The sequence below is a fragment of the Protopterus annectens genome, chromosome 2.part0 (assembly GCF_019279795.1).
Source record: "Protopterus annectens isolate FY-2018-M chromosome 2.part0, PAN1.0, whole genome shotgun sequence".
Lineage (NCBI taxonomy): Eukaryota > Metazoa > Chordata > Ceratodontiformes > Protopteridae > Protopterus > Protopterus annectens.
The window spans coordinates 101,033,553-101,059,256 of NC_056728.1; the positions used below are offsets into that span (position 1 = coordinate 101,033,553).

General features: G+C 41.3%; 1 protein-coding gene across 1 annotated transcript in view; it reads right to left on the minus strand.

Moving 5' to 3' along the window:
• LOC122792705 (dynein regulatory complex protein 11-like) overlaps window positions 1-24,534 on the minus strand; it is a 755,499-nt gene extending 730,965 nt beyond the window's left edge. The window contains exons 1-2 of the mRNA XM_044060290.1: window positions 24,515-24,534; window positions 23,795-23,877 (exon numbers count right to left, since the gene is read on the minus strand). Of these exons, the coding sequence (XP_043916225.1) occupies window positions 23,795-23,877; window positions 24,515-24,534 (103 nt within the window). The remainder of the gene's footprint in view (window positions 1-23,794; window positions 23,878-24,514) is intronic.
• Window positions 24,535-25,704: the final 1,170 nt, after the last annotated feature.

A 25,704-nucleotide genomic window follows, 5' to 3' on the forward strand; every position in this document is an offset into this window, starting at 1 on the left:
ATTGGAGGCTTTAGTAGGAAAATTCCTTTCAAGAAGGCCCTGCAGAGCCTATGGGACATAATATTATGATCTGCTATCCCGACATGAAAATTAGAAATAGCAGCCAATTGAACTCTGACTGTGGAAGAAGAGGAGCCTGCATGAAAAATCTCTGCTAAGAAGTCCAGGACTGCCTGAACAGGGGCAGTAAAAGGATCAATATTTTGGGCCTTAGCCCAATAAGAGAAATGTTTCCATTTGCTTGTATAAATCCTCCTGGTAGAGGATTTTAGCGGTTACTATGATGTCTCTAACTGGGTTAGAGATCAAAGGAAGCCTGGCTAAGGAAGGAAGTGGAGCAACCATGCTGTGAGGTTGAGAGAAGGGATTGACCGGTGCAGCTGACCCGATTGGTGAATCAGAAGGTCTGGCACTGGGTCCAGATGCCACGGCTGCACCAAAAGGTGATGATGGAGGAACGGGAACCAAACTTGTCGAGGCCAGTAAGGGCAATGAGAATCAATTTGGCTCTCAAACGGTAGCTTTCTGGATCACCTGAGGGATCAGAGGAAATGGAGGAAGGCATAAAGAAGTCCCTGGGGCCAATCCTTGGTCAGAGCGTCTCTGGGGATGGCCTGATAGAGGAAGAGGCTGAAGAAGTCTGGACATTTGCTGTTTTGGGGAGTAGCAAAAGATCGCAACATGGACCCCATTCCAGAAAAATCTCTTCCGCTATAGATTGCTTGAGAGACCACTCGTGAGGCATGAGGATAGCTCTGCTCAATCTGTCCGCTATAATGTTGGTTTTCCCAGGGATATGCGTTGCTACCAGAAACCGATGAGAGGAGATCGCCCATTGCCATAGTCTGAGTGCTTCTCGACACAAGGGGTAGGACTTGGTTCCGCCCTGTTTGTTGATATACCAAACTACAGACATGTTGTCTGTGTGGACTGCAATTGTCCCTACGGGAAGAAAGTCGTTGAGGGCTTGCAACATTAAAAGCACTGCTCTCATCTCCAGGACATTTATGTGCAGATGGTACTCGAACGGCTGCCACGTCCCATGAACCATCCTGCCCTGATAATGACCCCACCCGATCAGGGAGGCATCCGTGGTGACAGTGGCTATCGGGATGGGGTACAAAGTACCTGCCTTGGTGAACCTGAGACGATGTGATTCACCAAGCAAGATGCTCTTTGCATGTCTGTGTCACCAGAATCTGGTGACGCATTGGAAGTTGCTGGTATGGCCAGTGTGTGAACAGCATCCACTGAAGAAGGCATGTAGAATCGAGCCAGGAAGAAGAGTAATGGCCGCAGCCATGAGACCTAATACCTTTAGAACCATTCTGGCCTGTATTTTCTTGCTGGCCAGAATGATCCTGACATGAGTCTGAATGTCTGAAACTCTTTGTTCTGTAAGGGTAGCTGACATCCGAACAGTGTTTAAGTTTGCGCCTATGAAGGTAATAGACTGGCAGGCGATAAGGATGACTTTTCCAAGTTGATTGAGATGCCCAAATGAGAACAAAGGTCTATTGTGTAATCCCTGGCTTGTATAAGCTGATGCCTGGTGGTGGCTGACAGGAGCCAGTCGTCGAGATACGGAAACACCTGGAATCCTTGACGCCTCAGGTGAGCCGTGACCACTGCCATGCATTTGGTGAACACTCTGGGGGCTGTAGTGAGACCAAAGGGCAGGGCTCTGAACTGGAAATGACTGGACCCCAGCCGAAAGCAGAGAAATCTCCTGGAGCGTCTGTGAATTTTTATGTGATAGTACGCATCCTGAAGATCTATTGAGCACATCCAGTTGTCCTTCTGTAAGAAGGGCAGAATTGACTGAAGAGTGACCATTCGAATCTTGTCTTCCTGACAGACTTGTTGAGTCTGCTGAGATCCAATATTGGTCTCCAGTCTCCCGTCTTTTGGGGACCAAAAGAACCTTGAGTAGATTCCGGGCTCTGAATGGTCTATTGTAACTGGCTGAATGGCTCTTTTGCAGTAGTTTTGCGATTTCTGACTCTGCAATCTCCCTTAGACCGGGTGGTACATCTGGAAGGGAACTTGAGGGGAAGGGACTTTCCTCGAAAGGAATTATGTAACCCTTGGATATGATCGACTGTACCCATCTGTCTTGAGTGAGGGAATGCCAGGCTTCTGGGTACAGTGATAATCTTCCCCCGACTGCCTCCAAGGAAGGACAGCCGGGCAACACCTCAGGGATGCTGAAAGGGCTTGTCAGAGAGAGGCTCCCTGTTTCCCTGGTTCTTGGACCCCTCTGCCTCTAGAGCGTCTGTTGTTGTTACCCCTCTGCCTCTAGGGGTAAACTGACCACGTGAATCCGGGCGTGACTCCTTGGGATTTACGGAACCACATCTTCCCCCTTCTGTCCTTTGGGATAAGGTCTAGAAGGGTGGAAAACAGACTCCAACAGCAGAAAGAGTCTTGCCGTCCTGCTCGCACCTGGTCAAGGTTTCCTTCACCTGAGGGCCAAACAAAGCTGACCCATCAAAGGGAGAATTTGTGAAGGACGCCTTAAAAGGATCCGCAAAATCACATAGCCGCATCCAGGCTTGGCGTCTAAGAGCCACACCTGTACCTGCAGCTCTACTCGCTCCATCCGCAGCATAAGATATTAGCCGCATGGAGGAGTTTGCAATGGAATTGAGGGTTCCTAGCTGCGAAGCAATTTTTTCTTGAGCCCTGCAGCTGTAGGATCCTGAACTACTTCTCCCAGCTCCTTCAGGATATCTCTCTGGAGTCTGGTGAAGTGACATAGGTAATTCAGCGAACGCATAGCAAAGGTCGCTGAGGAAAACATCCGCTTACCGTACCTATCCATGGTCCTAGAGTCCTTATTAGGAGGATGGACAGGCACGGAAGGATCTGCAAGTTCCTTTCTGGTGGCCGCAGCCACCACCATGGCATCAGCGGGGACACCCTTAGTAAGGAATTGTTTGTCACTTGGAGCAGTGATAAATTTTGAAGGCCTCCTAGGGACTGGCTCTACAGAGTCAGGAGCTGCCCACGCCTTCGTGCAATAACCTGCATAAGGGGTCGAAGGCGGAGACACCCAGGAGGTGGAGGGCCGAGATCCAAACGCCTCTAGGTATACTGACTCATCCTCAGAGGGATTGTTGGTGGGCCAGTTTCCCCTCTGTTTCAGAAGTTCTAGGATGTCTGAGAAGGAGACATCCACAGAGGGGATATAGGGGATCCCTCTGACTCATCAAAGTCAGTATCCAAGTGACAGACTCGGGAGTCTACATGCTTCCTCTTACAAGTCCTCTTCCTAGGAGGATCTCCCGAAACATCAGGAGAATCCTCAGAAGAGGGGAAATTCCCAATGGGGAAACCTGAGGCGGAGGATCTCTGGGTCCTGTAGCAAGAGAAGTGGTAGAGATGTCAACAGGTACTATAGAGGGAGGAGCTACGGAACAGACTGCTGACTGATACCAGTGGCCAGTACACTCTTCATCACCTCGAATGCTCCCTCCCAGGCAGGTCCGAGAGAACCCGCCCAAGAGCTAGGAACTCCAGGGACCACCGAAAGGGAAGTCTCCGAGGCAGATGTCGGAGCCGAGCTCACCAAGGCCGAGGCTCCAAGGGGAAGAGCGGGTTCGGACAAGGGTCCGATGCCACTCACCCCCTCGGAGGAGACCATGGAAGCCCGACCACAGAATCCCTCTAAGGAAGGTCTCAAGAGGAGATAAGAGTAGAGGCTGAAGGAACAGAAGGGGGTATCCGCCCTCCAGCCGTAGCAGTAACCATTCCCGAAGACTCCAACTCCAAGCTCTGGGGTAGAGTTGAAGGAGGAACTGTAACGGGGTGTGGACCAACAGTCGTCTGTTGAGACGGACTGTGTAACATTTGGGCCAGTACCTGTGACTTAAGTAATCTACTGACCACTCTCTCTAGGTCATGATCTTTCAACCTGGATGACCTTGAAGATCGGCTCCGATGGCACCGTTCCGATAGAAGAGATGAAGCCGGAGCCGAAAGTATCGGCTCCAAGGAAGGAGACCTCGACCTCTTCCTGGAATGAGCCATCGGAGACGATACTATAGATCCTGTCGGAGCCGACCTCTCGGAGCCGACAGGAAGCCTCGATGTATCGGCTCCAGCCGGAGCCGATACAGCCACCAAAGTAACGGTGTCGGAGCCAATCGGAGCCGACACCGATGCCTGTGCCACATGGGTGTCGGAACCGATCGGAGCCGACATCGAAGTGGTCAATACAGATTCGGCACCGATAGCCATCGGGCGAAGGCTTTGTCAAGCCAGAATCGCTCCAGCCGAGCGATCTCGACTCAACGAAGTCGGAGACGAGGCCGCAGGCTTAGATACAGAAGCCTGGGCCTTGGAAGGTTTAACTGATTTGGATGGAGCCGACTTAGCCGGAGAGCCCTCCGGCTTAAGAAGGCCCCTAAGAATCAGTTTATTATCTTTCCTGCAGGACTCTCCGGCTGAGCGAATGACAAATAGCACAGGAGTCCTGCAGGTGAAGAGGGCCTAGGCAATAAAGGCAAGAAGTGTGACCGCCTGTCAGAGACATCTTCTGACAGCACGAGTCACACTTCTTAAAACCTGAGACCCTCTCCTTTGACATGGTGCTTTAAACAAACACACACACACACCAGTCAAAAATTAACTTAAATAAAATACCCAAAAGGTATTTCTATAAACAACACACACACCCTAACAGGGAGGGATGGGATGGGGATAAATCTGACTAAAATAAAATAGAAAAGACAGGGATTTTCTGTCACAAAAGGTAAAAAATTAACTACTAACTAACAATTAAGGGTTTTTTTAAGAAAAAAGGGGCTTAATATTCATAAATAGAATCACTTACCAGGAGCTGGTAAAAGGAGGACCTCATAAGCGAAGCGGCAAACGAGATCTGGGTACTTACCGCCTTGCATCATGGGATATGGGGCTGCCTCGAGCTGGTAAAAGTGACTCTCGAGCTTAGCAAGTGCCGAGTCGGAGCCGAGGGATCGGCTCCGAACCCATCAAGCAAGAATGAAGGCGAGATTGACAACTTAACATTACAATGTTTTCTTCTCAGGGGCCTTTCATTTTATTTTTCTTCTAGCAGCTTTTTGCCCTTGCGCCTTCTGACCATCAAGTCTCCCCTAATCAAGAGTGTGCTCATTCATTTTCCTATACTACAGAATTTCCACAGTATACTACAGAGACAAGAGCGATCTGGAAGGGCTACCATACAGGCAGCCATGAGGGCCTTCTTGTGATCTCATCAACATCCCAACACTATAGGAATTTGTGTAGTCTGAACTCACTTCTAAACAGTGAGATGAGCCACCTGTATCACTCTGGGAACCCACAATGCCTTCCTACTCTGAATGTATGCTCCAATACACTCACTAATGAAGGCTACAACCAGGTGTTGGCTTGGTGAGCCGAAAAACCACCCCCATGATGTGGAATGTAACAACAGCCCTCCTCTGATGGACTTAGTCTGTACATGTCCTGTTGTACCCTGCTCTCCCTTGCGACAGTAAGCTCATTCTTCACTTTCTACTCCTTCAAGTTTCAGAGCTGCTAATCAATTTTGGGTCACCTGAATTGTGGTCAGGGCTTTGTTACTATACAGTAACAGATACCTTTATTTTCCTAACATTATTGTGCTCAGACATAATTAAAGACACTTACAAAGTCCAAGAAACACCAGGAAGTTTGTCAGAGGCACAGGATGCCTTTTTTAGCAGAAGTTACATAACAAAGGTAAACATAAATACCGACGAATATTTTAACAGCAATTTCTATGTGGAAACCCTAACTTCAAAAATTAACAAAGAAACCCAGTCAATAACAATTTTGAAATATTAAATAGCACTCCAAAATGAGTTAATTAAGATGTTAGCTTGATTTGACAATCCAGCAAGTAATAAATGTAAGTTATATACTTACCATAATGCTAGATCAATGTTGTCTTCTTCTGTCAGTCTCAATCTGTGGATTATCGGATCCAATCTAATCCAAGTATGGCACTTCAGAATCTTCATCTCCAAAGCTTCACCTCCTCTCACATAATGCTCTGCACATCAAAATCTCCTCAGATCAAGTTTGCCCTACCATACCTGACCTACAATACAGAATCCACCTATTAAAAGACTGAGGATTAGACCAAAGAGGGTCTTCACAACAGACGTTGTACCAGCCCACAAGATCCACCAGGAGTCAAATACCAGTGAGACTTTTGAGATGGGTATGGAGAGAAGGATGGCTGAGATGGATAGAAGAAGACAATATGGATCTAGCATTATTGTAAGTCCATAACTTTCATATCTGATGTTGTCATAGGTTCATAGGTAGGTACTAGGCTATCGGCCCAAGGGCCTACGCAAGCCTAGCCAACAAGGTTCCCTGGCTTACGCCACCCAAGAAAGTTATTTTCCTGTGCCACTGACGAGCAGAGACACAGAAGTGATCCTATTTCCCATCCACTCATCAAGATTTTTCTTGAAGAGTCCTAATGAAGAACTTTGCTTGACATAGATGGGTAGCCTGTTCCAGAGTATGGGAAGTCTCTGGGATAGAAATCTATCCCTCCAGCATGTCCTGTTTATTGTGGTGACAAGGTTTAGGTCCCTAGAGCGTGTAGCTCGGAGGGATTGGGATTTCTTTAGGTGTAGCATGTCCAACAGCTCTGGGTTTGACATAGCTTTATATGTTAGGCAGAGATCACCTCTGAGTAGGCGATATGCTACGGAGTAAAGCTGGAGTTTTTTGAGGCAGTCAGTGTAGGGCATTTGTTTGAGTCCAGTAATCCTCTTTGTGAGGTACTTCTGTGGCCTTTCCAGCTGCTGCAGATGTCTTGTGAGGTACATTCCAAAAGGGGCGTTGTACTCTATAATGGGTCTAATGAGTGATGAGTAGAGGGTAACGATGACCTCTTTTTTCCTGGATGAGAACCCTTTTATGATGAGGTGTGCCACGTAGAAGGACTTCCTGACTACTGTGGCGATGTGACTATCAAAGGAGAGACTACTGTCCACCTGGGTCCCAAGGTCTCTTATCACACATTCGGTGTTAAGTAGATTGCTGCCTATGTGGAAGTTCATGGGTACAGAGTTTTTACCCAAGGGGATGACACTGCACTTTTTGGCATTGAGCTCATTTCTATCTGCCTCAACCTCTGGGATAGAGTCCAAAGCCAAACAGAATAGACTATGATGCAAAATGCTGGAGACAAGGGAAGTCTTAGATCTGGACTGAATGTCAAGTTTATAATGGGACACAAAGGTATTTGTGTTAGACTAAGTAGCTGATGTGCAAATATCATCTAAGGAAGCATGTTCAAAAAAGCTATTTGAAATAGATACTTCCCTAGTAGAGTGGGATTTTGGTTTGCTATGTAGAAGTACACCTTTCATAGTATAAACCAAGAATATGCAATTGGCAATGTTACCTTTGAAATTGCTTTCCCATGCTTAGCTCTAGAGAAGAACACAAAATGTTGGTCTGACTTCCTGATGTGTTTTGTTCCGTTCAAATAAAATCTTAATTGATGGTGGAGGTCCAGGCAATAAAGTATGTATTCACCCTTATCACTTAGTTCAGAAAGAAAACTCACAATTGTATCAAGTGATTCAAACTAGACTCAGAAGCCACCTTAGGAAAGAAGGAGGGATTAGTCCTCAAAGATACCCTATCTTTGTGAATAATACGGTAAGATAGGACACAGGATAAAGCCTGTAGTTCAAAGACTCACATGGCTGAAGTGACTGTGATTAAGCAGTGTGTTTTCCATTACAGAAATTTTAAGTCCACATTATCATTTGGTTCAAAAGGTACTCGGGTTAAGGCCTGTTGAAGAATAAAGTCCCAAGGAGGAATTGGATCCCTTACTGGAGGCATGAGCAGAAAGGTACCTCAAGAAGCAATTGGCAGATGGTCATGACCCACATGGATATTAGAAATGGACACTGGCTGGACCTTGACTGCAGAATAACTAACCCCAGCCTGAAAAGACAAGTTAAAAAGTCTAATACTGCATCTGGCAAGGCAGAGAAAGGAATCAAACCCTTTGAAATGGTCCAAATAAAAAAAAGCTTCTCCACTTACTACAATAAAGCTTTCTGTTGGAGGGTTTATGAGAATAAAGGATATGCACAACTCTTTCAGAAAGCTTGCGATTTCTGGCAACCACTGAAAGCACAGGAACCAAGGGTTCAACCTCAGGGCTTTCAGATTTGTGTAAGCCTGGCCTGAGGAATTGGATATCAAATCTTGAATGGGATTCAAAATCAAAGGTAGGTGCAACAGATGAAGCTTCAGTTATGGAAACCAGACTTGTCTGGGCCAGAAAGGTGCTATAAGGATTATGGTCACTCTGCAATGGGCTACTTTTTACAGAATCTTGATTATCATGTGCACTGGAGGGTATGCGTAAAGGAGACCCAGAAGCCAAGCATGCAGAATATCATCCTTCAGTGACTTTAACATGGGAGGGATCAGGGAAGAAAAGCTGCTGCATTTGGTGTAAAAGGGGTCACAAAAAAGACTATAGAATGACTGGACCCAGCAGCTGAAAATCTGTGCAGCCACTTACAGGTTGTAGGACCACTCATGAGAATCAGAATATTCTTGATCACATTGTCTGCTAGAATGCTGGACTTTACTGGGATGTGCATTGCTATTAGAAAGCGATGCAATGATATCACCCATAGCCACTCAACATAGGGAGTAGGATTGAGTTGGCCCTTGCTTGTTTATGTAGCAAACCACTGACATGTTGTTGGTCTGGACAGTGATCATACCTTTTGAAAGACAGTTGTGAAAAGCCTACAGTGCTAGCAGGACTGCTCTCATCTCCAATATACAGATGTGGTGATAGTCCTCTGAATGGGTCTAAGTTCATTTGGCCATTTTCCCTTCAAAATGGGACCCCCCCCCCCCAGAGAAAAATGTCTGTAGCCACTGTGGCCATGGGCTAGGGAAGAACAAATGGGTATCCTGAAGAGAAATAATCTGATGTCAGCCACTAGGAGATGTGACAACAGCAAATATCAGTGAGATGGATAGGAAAATTTATCAGGTGGGTTGACATGTACCACTGGATAGAAAAAGCCCACTGGAGAACCCTCATTAAGAACCTGGCTTGAGGAATAAGAGAGACTGCAGCTGCCATCAGACAAAGAAGATGAAGAACTAAGGAAGTGGTTGGACTCTAAAGCAGTAAAGTTTGGTTGGCTTGAAGTCACAGGGATAGTAATCTCAAGGAAGGAAGCCTGGTGATCGGAGTGGTAGTGCACAGATGCCATCCAATAAACTCTAGAGCTTGAAAAGGTTGAAGACTAGATTTACTGAAACTGATTGTAATGCCCAAGGAAAGGCATAGATGGTGCAAGGAGTCTGTCACCTAGACCAATGATGCCACTGAAGTCACAATAAGGAGCCAGTCATTCAGGTATGGAAAAACCCAGAATCCCTGTAGCCTGAGACAAGCTAATCCCACTGCCATGCATTTGTTGAACACCCAAAGAGCTGTGGTGAGACAAAAGGGCAGAGGTAAAAATGATAGTGAATGGCCTCCAGCTTGAAGCACAGGAATTACCTAGAATGCCTTGCTATCTTTGTTTTAGTAAGAATCTTTGATATCCACTGAGCACATCTAAATGTACTTTTTCAGTAGATGTAGAATGGACTGAACTGTTACCATCTTAAACTTGGTCCACTGGATGAATACATTTAATTTGCTTAGCTGCAAAATGGGCCTGAGGTCCTTGTTTTTCTTTGGCACCAAAAAAATGCTGACTAGACCCCCGGATCTCGGCTTTCGAAGCTTGCTACTGCTTTCTTTCACTGGTGGAGTGGTACATTTGAAAAGGATGGTGTAGTCTCTGTAAGTAATGCTCAATACCCAGGCATTTGAAGTGACAGCCTCCCAATCTTGGAAGTGGACAGCAAAGCACCCCTCCCTGACTGCTTCCAGAGTGCAGCACTTGGGCAAGGTTTTAAGAGCATTGGAAAGGCTTGACAGAGAAGGCCCCTTTGAGCCTTGATTTTATGGACCAACCGTGCCTCTGGGGCAGTATCCATTAAAGTTTCAACCCCTCTGCCTCGGGGAAGCCTTCACCTTGATTATCCTGAGAAGACTGTTATGACTTGTAGAAGAACAGCCCTCCCTGTTTCTTGAGGTGTACTGCATGGTGGAAAAACTAACTCCCACAGCAGACAACATCTTACTATCCTGTTCATTTCTGATGAGTGTGTCCTTAACTTTTGGTAAAAATAGAGTGAACCCATCAAAGAGGGTGGTAAGGAAGCATGATTTGAAGCACTTTGAAAAAGTACACAAGTGCATTCAGGCATGATGGTGGACTGCAATGCTGGGGCCTACCATGCATGATGCCATTTGCTGTATTTGAGATGAGACACATGGAAATGTTTGATATAGAGAACATGGTGGCCAACTGCATCTACAAGGGCTTACACAACTCACTAGAAGGTTGCAAAGCCACGACTTGGTAACATGAGTGATTAAGTCTCCCTGAAGTCATGTGAAATGTGCCATATAGTTCAGCATATGAAGGGCAAAGGTAGCTGAAGCATATGTGTGCTTCCCAAAATGGTCCAATGTTTGTGTGATGCTCTAGTTAGGGGATGAACTAAAGCACTCTGAAGGTGTGGCTGGGCTCACACCAAAAGGCTTTGGTGAAGACTGACTCCTCAGGGAAAGGAACAATCCCCCCTTGGTTCAATCTCCCCTTATCTCTTCAATTCAAGCAGATTGCTGAAGGATGTGACATCATGGAGGGATTTAGGGGACCATTCACTTTCACTGAGGTTGGAATCTTCAGTCAGGGATTCCTCAGGGAAATCCACATGCTTCTTCTTATATTGTTTTTTCCTTGTGCACCTTTTGGGGGGAAAAGCTAGAGGAACGTAGGAGCAACAGTGGAACCCTGGCATGGGGCTGCTCAAAACCATTTGGTGTGGACAACTTCATGTGAAACCAAAGCCCTAAAAAGGTTGGAATATCAGGATGGATCCAATACCAGATGTGAAGATCCCTTCCCTGAATGAGAGAAAATCCTCTCCATGATATACAACACAGAAGCTGACACTGGTCAACTGGTAAAAGACATTCCCATTCCAGAGAAATCCCTGCTCTAGGGCCAATGCATCCAGAGGAAAGGACATCTCCAGCAACCTTAGACTTGACACAAACCTATTGCTCTGGGATGTGTACAACTCTGACAGCACCAGAGTCAAATATATCAAGGTAGATGTCAGTGCAGCCAATCTGTTGGCATTAATGAATAGATAGGTGCAGGCATCAGATACAGGGTCATTGGTGTCAAAGGATGGACCGCAGAAGGAATAACTAGTAATCAGGCAGAAGGGTTAGCTCCCTCTTCTGAGCAGCCATGGGTGAGGGTCATTGGTGTCAAAGGATGGACCACAGAAGGAATAACTAGTAATTAGGCAAAAGGGTTAGCTCCCTCTACTGAGCAGCCATGGGTGAGGGAAAGATTCCCAGGTCCATCTGGGTCTTCAAGAAGGTATGAATTAACTTGTCCAGATCTGTTTCCTTGACACTTCAGGTGAACTTTGCAGACCTAGAAAAAGCCATACAGAATGACTTACCAGGTAAGTGCAAAAGCTGCTCAGTTTCTTAGATCCTGAAAGTGGAAGTCTGGACCAGAGAAGGGAAAAGCTCTAGGGAGAATTCCAGAGTTTGCATAATGGCCAAAAAGGAGAAGTGGAAGAGACCAGACACAGGAGTAGCCAACAAAAAGGGACATGGAATGTCCAATCAGGGCAATCTGAAGCTGGAGGCAGCAGAAGTAGACATCAGTAATGAGGTGTTACCGACACAGGATCCCTAACAGAAGCCAAGGAGGACAAGGGCTTTGGGACCTTTGGCTCCAATTCATCCTCAACAGAAGACTCAACATACCATTTTCTGTCAGCTCTCATTTTCTCTAGACTTTTCCTTTTCTAATTCTCCTTCCTGTCTCTATTATTTTCCTTATCCTTGACTTTCTTTCTTTCCGCAGACTTCTTTGAAGAGGACAGAGAAGCAGAAGCCAGGAAACAAACAGCAGAAGAGCAGGGAAGCAAGCTCTGCATAACGAGCTTCACCCAGTACACTACAGTCAGCTAAGGCCCTGGTCTCAAAGTACAGGGCTGACAGAATTCAAGTGCATGATCCCTAAACAATAAGCATAGCTGTCATGAGAATCTTGAGGGGGCAATTTATGACAGCACGCCAAACATTTTTGGAAGCCTGAAGTTTTATCCATAACAAAAACAGTAAATATAGCACACAACTGAGGAAAAACACCAAAGGGGACAGCAGGATACCTCTCAACTGTACAGATTTTCGCAGAATGTCCAGATTTTTGCCTCACATCTTTGGTCCATTTTTCATAAAATTGTGGTTTTCTGGCATATTAGTTACAACTAGTTAAAGATGAAGTTAGAACATAATAACAGAGATTTGAGTTTCCGACTTCATACCCTTCAGAAAAATTCATGCTAATGCAAAACCTGTTATTCTATCAACTTTCTAAGTTGGTAAGAGCAATATTTAAATATTGTCCCTATTTTTGGGCCTTTGTTCCACTTTTATTTATGATATTTTCCAGATTTCTTGCTCTAAGAGGTTCGGAGCTATGGGTCACAGAAGTACACAGAAATATCTGTAAATTCCACTGAATCCACAAATGCCTAACACCACCAGAATAAATAGCAAAAACTACCAACTTGCTTAAAGAAAACCACTTGCAAGTAAAAATAGCATCACTGAGAGAACTAACCATAAACACAAAAAACAGAGAAACAGTAGGATGGCAGGAGGTAGTAGAGCTCAAGCACTCACAACTACAACAACAGAGCTAAGGAAAAGAAAGAAAACCTAAATAAATATCTAACTTTGTATTTTTTTAGTAGAGGAGATTAATATATATATATATATATATATATATATATATATATATATATATATATATATATATATATATATCTGTGTGTATGATACATAGCGTTCCATTCACGTAGTCGAACTTTTACAAGTTCGAACCACATATGGTCGAGGCCATATGTTCGAATTTATAAAAGTTAGAGTGTTTGAATGGAAATATCTGCAAGCAGAGGTTTCCATTCACTTCAATGTGGTGCGATCTCGGAGTTGTCATATTTAAGTAGCGGGTGGGGGGTGCAGGGGGGCTTGCCCCCCTGCTTACAAGTTATTGATTTGTATGTTTTGTATTTTTTTTTGTATAGTCAAAGTTCTGTAACTTCGAACTTAATGGTTCGACCATTAGGTGTTTGGAGTTACGGAACTCTGACTATCCAATATAGACCCGATTTATATATATATATATATATATATATATATATATATATATATATATATATATATATATATATGGTTCTACCTGACTTCGACAGCGCAGAAGACCGACATCGGAACCGGAGCTCCAGAAGATCGAAAGTGAAGAAGACCGACGCGAATCGCGAGTGGCAGAACATCGAAAATGCAGAAGACCGACACGACGGATGACAACACCAACGCCGAGGATGCCGACATGGGGAAAGGCTGTGTGAGTATGCGGTAGTGACGGACGTTAGGGTGCGAGGCAGGTAAGTGTGGAGATTGACGGTCTGTGGGGATAGGGGTGGGTTAAGTGAGTTAGGGTTAGGGAGCGATAGGGGTGGGTTAAGTGAGTTAGGGTTAGGGAGCGATAGGGGTGGGTTAAGTGAGTTAGGGTTAGGAGCGATAGGGGTGGGTTAAGTGAGTTAGGGTTAGGGAGCGATAGGGCGGGTTAAGTGAGTTAGGGTTAGGGAGCGGGTAGGTAAGTGTGCGATAGTGACGGACCTTAGGGTTAGGGTAAGGTTTAGTGTGGGCTTGTAAGGATTTTGGTGTGCTTGTGTTGTGTGTGTGGTTTGTGGAATGGGGATGTGTTTTGTTTTTAATAATTGTTATTGTGGTGTGTGCAGTGTATGGGGTTTCGTGTTTGTGTACCGTCGGTTATTTCGTTGTCGGTTATGTGTGGTTTCGTGTTTATGGACTGTCGAATATGTGGTGTCGGTGATGTGGTTGTCGGTGTTGTGTGGTTTCGGCTATGTCAGGTAGAACCATATATATATATATATTAAAGCAAGTGGCACTTGTCTTGACAAGAGCTTCGGTATAACAAGTCCAACAATGAAGAGTGGCAAACGGGATTTAGAGATTCAGGTGTGCAGAGCACTATGGAAGAGAAGGTGGCGATTCAGAGTTGAAGGATCTGAAGTGCAGGCCTTGGCTCCATTGGGATTACATAAACCACAGGTCAAGGCAGATGGAAAAGACAAATCAGAACAGTCTTTTAATGCAATTGTACCTTTCAACTATACTTCATTATGAACTATTCTTCCCATTTTGAATCTTGAAAATTCCATGTACCATCTTGCTCCATATTTAAAGTATTTTTCACAAATTCATTATTAAGAGTTTTTGAGTACATATCAATGGAAAATAATAACCAGTCATATTAATTTATCAGCTGAAGTTTTTGTAAATATTAAGTAAAAAAATTAAGCATGGTGTGATCGTCCTAGTCAAAGATGTTAGCAGCTGTTCCACATTTTGCTCACTCATGTCACTGAGAGGTAATGTTTTATGTTTTTTGACACAGAAGGTTGAAAGCTATGGACATAATCTTTATGAGACTGTGAACACAAGATTTACCATCACAATTTAAGCCACAAAAATGCTGTTAAACTCTACCTTAAACAAGAATTCACAGCAAGACAGTGAGATGAAATGTAAATCCTAATATAGGTCAACTAAATACTTATTAGCACAGTGGCAAGTATTCTTCTGTATATACATTTACAAAGCACTGTCTAAAATATAGCTGTTTCTCTGCAGTTCTCTCATATGCTGTAAAATAGTGAAAAATAAAGTCAGTCACAAGAGAATGCTTCTCATTTGCGAATAAAATCACATTTATACTGAATTCTTCATATATTTCGAATGAGAGACAGCACTAAGAAGGACATTATACCCTAATCATCTGACTATGAGAACTAATTACCCTCTTTCTGAGGGCCAGGTTCTTTCTCGCCTTTGGGCACAGAATAACAGTTCAGCTAGCTAATCAAAGATGCCACATGTACAACAAGTACAATTCAGATAGAAGGGCAGTCACTCTAACTGGCCCAAAAGGTAAAAAAAAAAACAACTGGGAAAGCACAAGTAGAAAGTATATATTATAATGGTGTACAATATCTTAAGAGGAGACTGTGAAGAGTGAGTGTAATGAAGAAGGACAAACAGGACATCATTTTCAAATCAAGAGAACAAAACTTTAAGTTGAACATTAGGGAGTACAACATCATGGAGAGAGTGGTGGTTGTTTGTAAAGGTCTGTTTGAATGGGTGATGTTCAGCAACTTGACAGTGGCACTCAAGAGGGTATGTGACAGATGCAGGTGAAGTGAGATGATGCAGGGGTGAAAAAGTATAGTCGTGTGTAAGTACCCTTACCATAACAGTACATTTCAAGGATAGAACGCTTTAACTTTAAATCATAATATTTGCAATTTAGCATTTTGTGTGTCTACTTTTTTGGCCAGAGTTTTCATCATCAGTCTTTTTTATCCCTGTTAAGATCTATGCAAGTCTCACACCAGTGTTTCACAGAAACTTGATTGGTCCATAAGCCACCATTATATAGACAGCATTGCTATAAACTTTTTTCATTTCCAAATTCCCCACCCTTTTGTCTTCATAGGGGCTTATGAAAAGTAATAGGCCATTTTGAATGAAAGACAAATAATTATTTGTATTATATACAGAAAGTGCAACTCTGCAAAACTTTAATGAGACATTAAAATAAAGTTATACCAATCCTAGAGAGTAGTTGTAGTGTTGAAGTGACCTACACAATTCCCATACTATCTCTAGTCTGTCCTACTCCTAAGTAGTAGACTCTGGATCCCAACCAAGTTGCTTTACTGCACTGTCCTTCCATCTTGTCTCCTGGATATATAGGATCTCCAGCCTCCTCCAATCCTGTCAGTGAACCCACATTGTGAGTAGAAATTCTCAGCTCATGTTTGGCAGATTGATTGGTTTTACATCCAGCTTTCACTCAACAGAGCTATCTCGGGTAACCCAAGCTGAGCAACTGGGCACCAAATGGCCAGTAGCTTATTGACTCAGGGTTGCTGGACTTTATGGCAAGCACAAAGACTGACCAATAGAAGCATATACAGTATACACCCCTCCCACCATTAATGTGGGTCCCTGGTGTAGGTCAGAGTAGGTCGGGTTCTCAACCCACTTATCACCGGCAAATACCCATGCCCATTTGGCGACATTAGTCAACATAACCAAATCACCTAGTGCCATATTTTACACAGTCAAGTGTCTAACCTTGCCACAGTAAGCTGTCTGCAATTTGTGTTCTATCCTGAGGATACTATGCCAAAACTCTGTACAACTCTTCCCCCTAAAAGGCACCATCCAGAGTCTGTGCTGCTGCTGCCCACAACTCCATTCTTGGGTGAGTTTGAGATGGAAACATTCAATGTGTTTTTTTTTTTTTTTTTAGGAGGTGAGAGGAGCCCCACAAAGACACAAGGAGAACATGCAAACTTCTTACAGGTCAGAGGGCAGAATCAAACCTTATACCTTGTTCATCGGAGGTGAAGACATTAACCATTATGCCAACTGGTCTCACCTGAAGTGGGAACAGAATTCTGTGGCCACACTGTTGGCTGTCAATGCTAAGATGTGTCATATTACACCTATACTGTGGGATCTATGCTGGCTGGGACCAGTTGAGCATTTAATATTCTAATCTTCGCTTTCTGTGCTGTACATCAATGGTCTCCAACCTTTATTCCACTGACCAGTTTCATGTAAGACAATTTTCCAGGGGCCGGCCATCTCGCGTGCATAACAAGCAAACAATATTCCCCGACAGGGTGAGTGTTATTGTATAATTAACACCCACCCTTGAGTGTGGAAGAGGGCCTCTACACCCGGAAGGGCATTAATTACACATTAACACATACCCTGGAGGGCATTATTATGTTTAGAGAATGGACTCTCTATAAAAGTTTTGTGTTGTACTTATTTTTTTAAGTACTGTATTAATTTTTTATATATTTTTGATATAAAATTGTTCCTCCACCTAATGTTTCAAACTTACTGTATTATATGCTAATGGTGTTGCAGGAAGCATTTTACATCCAAAATATAACACTTAAAAAAATATTCAGGCATTTACTTTAGTTTTTGGTCCATTACTCCTAAAACATTTGGTTTGTTGCCAGTCATTGGAGATTGACGTTACTAAATAATGGCATACATTTGAGTTTCAGACAATTATTTTCTTCAGAAAATTCATACTAACACAAATCCTTTTATTTAAACAAGTTTGTAATTTGATAAGAGCAGTATTTAAAATCTGTTCCTAGTTTTCAGCCTTTGTTCCCTCTATTTTAGGGTTTATCCAGATTTCTTCAGCTGATGGGTCCAGAGGTATGCAAACCTCTTTACTGTCGCTCTCACTCACTCTCTCAAGCACACCTCTGTTTCAGAAAATGTATGCTAATACAAATCCTAATAATCAGGTACAATATGTTCCTATTTTGAGCCTTTGTCCCCTGTTTATTTTAGGTTTATCCAGATATCTTGAGCTGAGAGTCAACAGAGCATACCTTTCAGCTGTCAGGATTTTTGCAAAATGTCCTGATTTATTTGGTCCCATCCTCTTAAAATGTGTAGTTTTCTGGCAAATGACTGGGGATTGAAGTCATTAAATAATTACAGGTATATGAGTTTCAGAGTTTATATCATTCATTTAATACATGCTAATAGTAACTCTGTTGTTCTATCAGCTTTCTAAGTTTATAACAGCAATATTTAAAATCTGCCCTTATTTTTTGTAGTTTGCTCCCCATTATTTGTGGGTCTGTCCAGATTTCTTCTGCAGAGAGGTTGAAAGGTATAGTCGAGAGGCATGCAAACCTCTTAATTGATGCTGCTGCCACACACACACACACACACGCGCGTGCACACACACACACACACACACACACACACACACACACACACAGTCTCTTCTGCTTTTGTGCACATATTCACTCACACACGCAGACAGAAACACACACACACACACACACACACACACACACACACACACACACACACACACACACACACACACACACACACTTTTTTTTGGCTTCATTTATTTTTGTTTTGCACTCACTAAACAGCAAATGTGCTGCTTAGCGAGTGTAAAGTAATGGCTTGATCAATCTCACTGTTCACTCTCTCTCATAGATACATACACAGTCTCTTTTGCTTTCACATAGACACATACATTCTGCTTTCATGCACACAGTCATTCATATACACAGACAGAAACATATACAAACTCATACACTTTTTTCTGAACAGTTGGGTGGCCAACATAAAAAGTTTTTTATTCTTTCTGTGCAGCCCGGAACCAAATGATCCACAGTCTGGTACCGGTCCACAGCCCGGTGGTTGGGGACTGCTGCTGTACATGATCTGGGTTCTGCCTATTTGATATGGTTGCTTTGCCCATATGACCATACAATGCAGCTCATGTCAAGAGAAGGGCTGTCAGCTCTTTCAAACACTCAGATTAAGACACTGATCAGGATTTCTTTTGCATATCTTGCTCCATACCTTCTCTGATTAAGACAGGGCCCTCTTTAAGAAGGCCCGTGAGATATCATCTTTCTAGATGAACAATGAGTAGAAGAAGAAACAGAAATGGCTGCTATATCCAGTTTAAATACTTTTACTTCAGTGCATAAACAGTAACACAAGCGCTTTCACCAAATAGGCATCATCAGGTGTATCAAAAGGCACTAACAAGTACACACCCTTTATACAAACTGAAAATCGTGACATATATTTAAACTAAAAAAGACATAGTACATTTAAAAACACATAATGAACATATTAAAACACAAAATATATATATTTATAAAAACAATGAAACAAGCTGTATATCTTACTTATAATATTATATTGTTAAAACTATCTCTTTAGATGAGTTTATTGTGAGACTGGTAGTGTCATTCATTTTATCACTAGAAGTTTGAACTTTTGCGGTAGACGAGCTGTTTGGAATGACTTTATGGATGTATTTCAGCCTTCATTGCAAATATTGTTTCTCCTTTGTAAAATGCTTAGGTACAAACATGTAAATACTCCAATAAATTCATTAATTTAATTTGTGAATTAATTAAGGAAGGCTTTATCAGAAGTTTAGACTTCTGTGTATGGGAAAACATGTATAGAACCAGATACTGAAGCATGAATTTTGAATCAGATGTCATTTTTAACATATCTATTTCAAAGACCGAATCTGCAGTTTCTACATATTTCACATATAATCTATTAACCTTGACATTAGATAATGCAAGAAATCCTGTCATCTGGATAGGAAAATTCTTGGGCATGTATAGGACTTCATGATCAAATGTCAAATGAATTTATTTATTTATTTTTATTTTACATTTGTTAACCGGGCTAGTCTGGCTGGATACATGTCCATTTTCAGCAGAGGCCCGAGGAGAAAAGCTCCACTATCAGAATAAGACAATACATTTCAAAAACATTTCTAAAATAAAATTTTTTACAAAAAGTGTACAGAGACAAAATACAGTTTGCCTGGACTAATTTAAGTAGGTAACAAACAGAGTTCAGATTAAGTGGCTAAGGAGTTAAGCTCAGGCATAAAAATACAAAGTTGAGTTAAAGGACATCACTAGTCTAGTTAAAACAGTTTAGTCGTCGGTCAGTAGACATAATGACAGAATAGGTAATTTACATAAGGAAAGAAACAGATGGTAACAAATGTTTAAAGAGCATGTCAGAAGATATAACAGGTAGAATGGTAGTTAAAGATGAAGGATAAAGGGAAAAGATAGACAGAAAGTGGGGAATAAAATATAGTTAGTTGGGTATTAGTATTATGACAAAGTTACAGGTTGGGGATGTCAAATTTGAAAGGAGAGTGAGGAAACAGGATAGAGATGCAATGCCAAGGTAGTAGGATGAAGATGGTCAGCTATGGGTAGAAAGAGAGTAGAGAGAAGATAGCTAGAAAGGGAAGTAAGCAAAAAGAATGGAGAAAAAGGAGTGAAGGTCCAGTAAAGGGGGCTGACGAATTAGGGATATTGTTGGTTAAACTCTAGCCATTTGAGGCTGTGAAGAGCTATGCAGTGACATATTCTATAGGGGAACTGTTTGTAAATCCAAGATTTGTTTGTGCGAGTCCAACAGTAGTATGAGACAGTATTTTCTCTCTCTTCTCCAAAGTGTGGTAATCTCACAGTCAATATATATAAATAGCAGGGGATGTAGTAATGCAGTTTCTAACTGTAAGTGGGGGTAAGGTGCAGAGGAACTTACCCCCCCCCCCGCAATGAAAATTTTTAAAGTAGAACAATGATTGTCAACATTTGCTGCTATCGTGTGTTTTCACTATGTTTTTTCATAACTACAGGATTCGCAGTCATGACTCTTGGAAGTACAATACAAAAGCATTCTCTAGTGAAGACCCTACAACAAATCAAGTTACCCTGTAGTAAGTGAGCTCAAACATATGCAGCAGTAGGGACTCATAGTCAGAAGAAGCACAGAATACTGAAAGCAAAGGGAGTAAATACATATTAAGTACACATTAGCGTATCAAGCACTAAGGGAGAAAAATGACTTGGCTCTGTGGTGCCAACCCTTTTTTAAACACCTTCACTAAATTATCATTTAAGACACTGGCAAGCACACATTAACATAAAAGAAAACAAACCATTTTAACATTTTTACATTTAAATACATCACATACATTTTTTTGCTACTACCATCAGCCCAACATTACAAAAAATGCTGAATTCCTGCCTTCCCTTAAATCTCACTCCTCCTCCTACTGAACATTATTATGCATGTATTGTTCCTACAATTTCCATTTACTTCTATGTAATATGCTCCATCCCTTTTCTAAAGATCCCTCATCCAGTTCTTTTATCTCTTTTATAATTTTCAATACCTGAAATACAGTTGGTATGGACTTTGGTTTCCATTTTCTAGTAATTGCTTTTTTAGCAGCCAGCAGCATTAAACTTAATAAAGCCTTACTAAGTCTAGGTAATTCAGATTCTCTATCCCCACTCAAAAAAATCATTTCCTTACTTACAACCATTTGCTCACTTAACATTTCTGTAGGGAATTTTTAAAAATCCGCCAATGCATTACACTCTCAGAACACATATTCCCAGTTACCTTTTTCTTCTCCAGGGTCTATATTAAAATCTCGAAGTCTGACAATATCGAATACGATATTGTCGACACGAGAATACCGAAATCGCACTTCATCGAACGTTTAAACGGAAAATCTCCATAGGGGAGATTTCCGTTTACTTCAATGTAGTGCGTTATCGGAGTTGGTATATTTAAGTAGGGGGGTGTGGAGGGTGCAGGGGGGCTTGCCCCCCTGCCTACACACTATTTAGTTTTTTTTTTTAATTTACTATTTTTTTTTTTTTTGATTTCGATGGTTTAAGACTTCGAGATTATATTATAGATCCCTTCTCCATCACACCTCCAACATTTGCTGTTGACTCGAGGAAATATACTTTCAAGTCTGCTTGAGGTATAAAAATACCTATGCAACATTTCCAAGCAAAGATCCTAAACCTTCTGGACTTGACTGCATACTTCGGAGCCAAACATATGTCCTCCCATTGTTTCTTTGTAAAGTCTATTTCCATTCTCTCTTCCCAATGTTTTCTAACTACCTCTGATCGCTTTCTTATAATTATCATGCAATATTTTTTATGATCTACTAATTATCCTTTTTTTAGCAGCTACTTCTGTTCTACATTCAAATAAAAACTCTAGCAGAGCAACTATGAGCCAACCTTATCTTCTTTATATAACTAATTTATTTTGTGTGCAAACGTTTATTACACAGTTACATACACTATAAACTTAGATAGGCAGGTGTTCAAGTCTAGCAAGTTATAACTACTGAGTAAGAAAATAGTGACAGGCAGGATTAGCTTCACCAAGACAGACTAATCTCAACAACATTGCACAGGTGTATCACTGATAATTAATCGGTACTCAACCGACATATACCTAATGCGGTGTCTAAAATGAGCCAAAAGCTCCTCTCAGGTCTACTCATTCAAGGGATGCAAATCGTAAAACACAGGGCTCAAGTATGGAGCATGTCTGCCATGCCTATTCTCAAGGCTGGTCACATGCTAGTATTCAGGCTTATAGGTTACTACTATGCTAATTGTGTTTGTGGACCATGTGAAACCTAGCCAATTATCCCATTTGAGAATCAGACCCTGCATCTTGTTAACAAATGATCAGGTAAACACCTTAACCATTATACCAAATTTCCCAGATACCAATTTTGCCTGGACACCTAGGAGTGACAGCCTTTCAGATGGTGGTGCATCAATGTTCAGTGACTCACTTGCTGTACTACCAGCACCATCTGTTGCACCCTAGGTGTTTGGTCGAGGTGCTGTAAGTTGCTTATGCTCCCTGGCTTTCCCTAAGAAGATGGAATGACAAGCCTCAAATGTTCACCCTAATGCTTGGGAAAACAACTGTCATTTGATTTTCCCTACATTTTTGCATCCCTCTAACACATGGCTTGCTACTTGACTCGGGGTTACTAGCAACATAAGTAAATACTTTGCCTCTACATCAATGAGGTGACTACAGGTATTCAGTTATTTAATTTAGTTAGGAACATGGCCATTTTATTTTAACTTTCCTTTTATTTTTTTTGTAATGAAGTTAACATCATGCATGAACTGCCACGATTCATCTTCTACAACTGCCTTCTAAATTTCTGTTTCTCTAATTCTGACCTAAAGCACATTAACAAAGTGTTTATACAAAACCAGTGCATTACACAAAAGAATGTATTTTATTTCTGCAATGATAAAAAGCTTGTAAAATCATGTCAGAAAATGTGACCAACAAACTACAATGGTTCACCATGCGATTGCCAGACCATAAATAGTGTACTCATATATGCTCATATATCCAGATACTTTTCATTGATGAAAACAATCATTGTGGTAAATTGTATAGTTCATGGGGTATACAAGTCTGTTTTTTTGACACGCACTACCCTCCCTTAGGGTGTTATGATAGCCTACCCATTGATTCTGTGGTGATGACAGGATTATAAGTTAAAAGAAAAACAGAGGACTGAAAAGAGTAGAAAAAGCAGTCAAGCTTCAGTTAGGAGGAAATGAGAATGTTATGACAAATGTTATTTTAAACATATCCATTTCAAAGACAGAATCTGCAGTTTCACAGTGTATCTAGCAATTCTACATATTTTACATTGCAGTTGTGGTAACATAATTTCTTTCTATTTTGACAAGGAAGTACAAAAATGATCTCCAAAGGTTTACTTCAATAATCGTGAACAGAATGGCATTCTGTACAGCTGCACTGAACAACATTCTATTCTTTACCGAGTAGTGTATGTACTCCTAAGATCCATGTATGCAAAAAGAAAAAAAAATATACAAGTCCACATTTTTTTTACAAACGGACGTCATATTAAAAAACAGCAAGCATGCATGACTTATCTAACTTATACATATTTGCATAGACTATCTACTTTGGACAGCTGTGCTAACTACTGAAGTAACTACTAGACATCAAAACTTCTTAACAGCATGAATTTTCTGATATGTTACATTTTGTCTGTCCTAACTAGAATTTTAAACAGGGCTAGAATATAGACAAATGGTTTACCAATGTAATCAGCGAGTTTCACTTTCTTTGGTCTTTTCAGAATACCTTGTTGTATCAGCTCTTCATAAAGAGACTCAATGGTCCTGAAGAAAACACAAAGAGAAAATATTTGAATTCACAGTATCCCAGAACTAACTAAATGTAGGACTGTCAATAGTAGACTACATTTCTTTACATGTTATTATGATATTTTTCGTAACACATATGAGCTTTTCCACAGTTTTATATATGCCATATTGAAAATGCTGCACAGTGCATAAACACAGGAAACTGAACTGAATGAACAGGACAGTAAAATATGTCGAACAAAGAACAGAGAGAGAGAGAGAAACTCCATTTGTGTATAGCACACAACCTAAATGCACAATACTAAAATAATACAGGTGACTGCCAATCAATAGTAGTATGGCACTCAAGATCCTAGCTTTCAAAAGTCAAAGCCAAATCAAGCAGTCTTTTCCCATGTCTGTGCTGCTCTCCTACATTCTGAATTCTGAAGATGCTATTATTTAAACAGTAGGTAAAGGCTTGGACATTATGTCACTCTCAATATCAACAGATCTCCTAGGAAAGGCTACTGTTCAGCCACCACTTCACGTGCCTTCTTTCCCAGTCTGAATTTTCATCAACAGTACCTTTGTCTCTGTCAAGAGAAAAGATGATTTTGTGCCAGAGTTGCAAGGAGTCTTGTTTAGCAAGACACTTGTATATTTCCATTACCAGAATCTTCTTTTAGACATTTTGTACCTCACAGGGGCATGAAATGTAGTAAACCATTAATAATAATAATAATAATAATATTATTATTTTTACCATAGATTCTAATAAAAGAATAATAAAATTATATATATCCTTCTTAACAAATACATACATACACCAAACTATAACATAACAGTAAATTATAACTTTGGGTTATATTCCTGTGCACTATTAGTATGTCAAGGGAGATGCTCATTTACTGATTCCATTACAACCATCATGCTAAAACATTCTGTGCTCATTAAGTGTGCTTCCAATTTGCACTGTTTTGTGAAGATGCAAAAAATATATCAAATGCCAGTTCTTAAAACGTCTTGTGCTCAAAAAATTCTGAAATATACTGTAGACATAGTTGCCATCCTAATGAAGTGAACTTGAATAACACCTTGCAGTTTTTTATTACAATTGTCATGAAATGCCAAGTAAGGCTGTTAACACCTCAAAGCTTGTAACTCTGAGGCATCATGACAATAAATTATAATTCAAGAAATATATCATGTACACTGGCACTGTTGTTTTAAGGAGATATAAAGTTTAACTTCTTCAACATAAGGTTTAACTTCCAAGGAGAAGAGACATGATTAAGTAGTCTTAATCCCCTTTTAGGAAAGCCTTAGTAGAGGATGTTTCTGCTATCTGTGGAAATGTTGAAAGGCAAATATAAACCATAAGGGCATGAACTCTGATTGATGAATAAGATGAGTTTAAATAAAATACACAGTTTAAATCATCCAGTAGCTTTTCTGTACAGCATTGCAAAAGGTCTAGACCTTGTGAACCAGTCCAAAAGACAAAGCTCTTCTACCTTTGTGTGTAAGATTTAATTGTCATAGGCCTCCTGACTGACTTACTGTAAAATGTTTCATACTTGAATGGAAAAGGATTTAATGTTAGCAATCAAAATTCTATAGACCAGGCTAAAAGAGCCAGAATTTTGAGACTGGACACAACAACTTGTTATGTTAATAAATAATTGCATATAAGCAAGTGCCATGGCAGAAGAGCAATCTGTCTCATTAATAGAAAATACCATGGTTATTTCAGGGTAAGTACCTTCTGAAGTGGAGGAAAGGGAGGGAAGGTATTTATTAAGTTTTGAGTTCATGAATAGGAAAATGCATCTATCTTTCAAACTTTGTTTTGAAAAATAA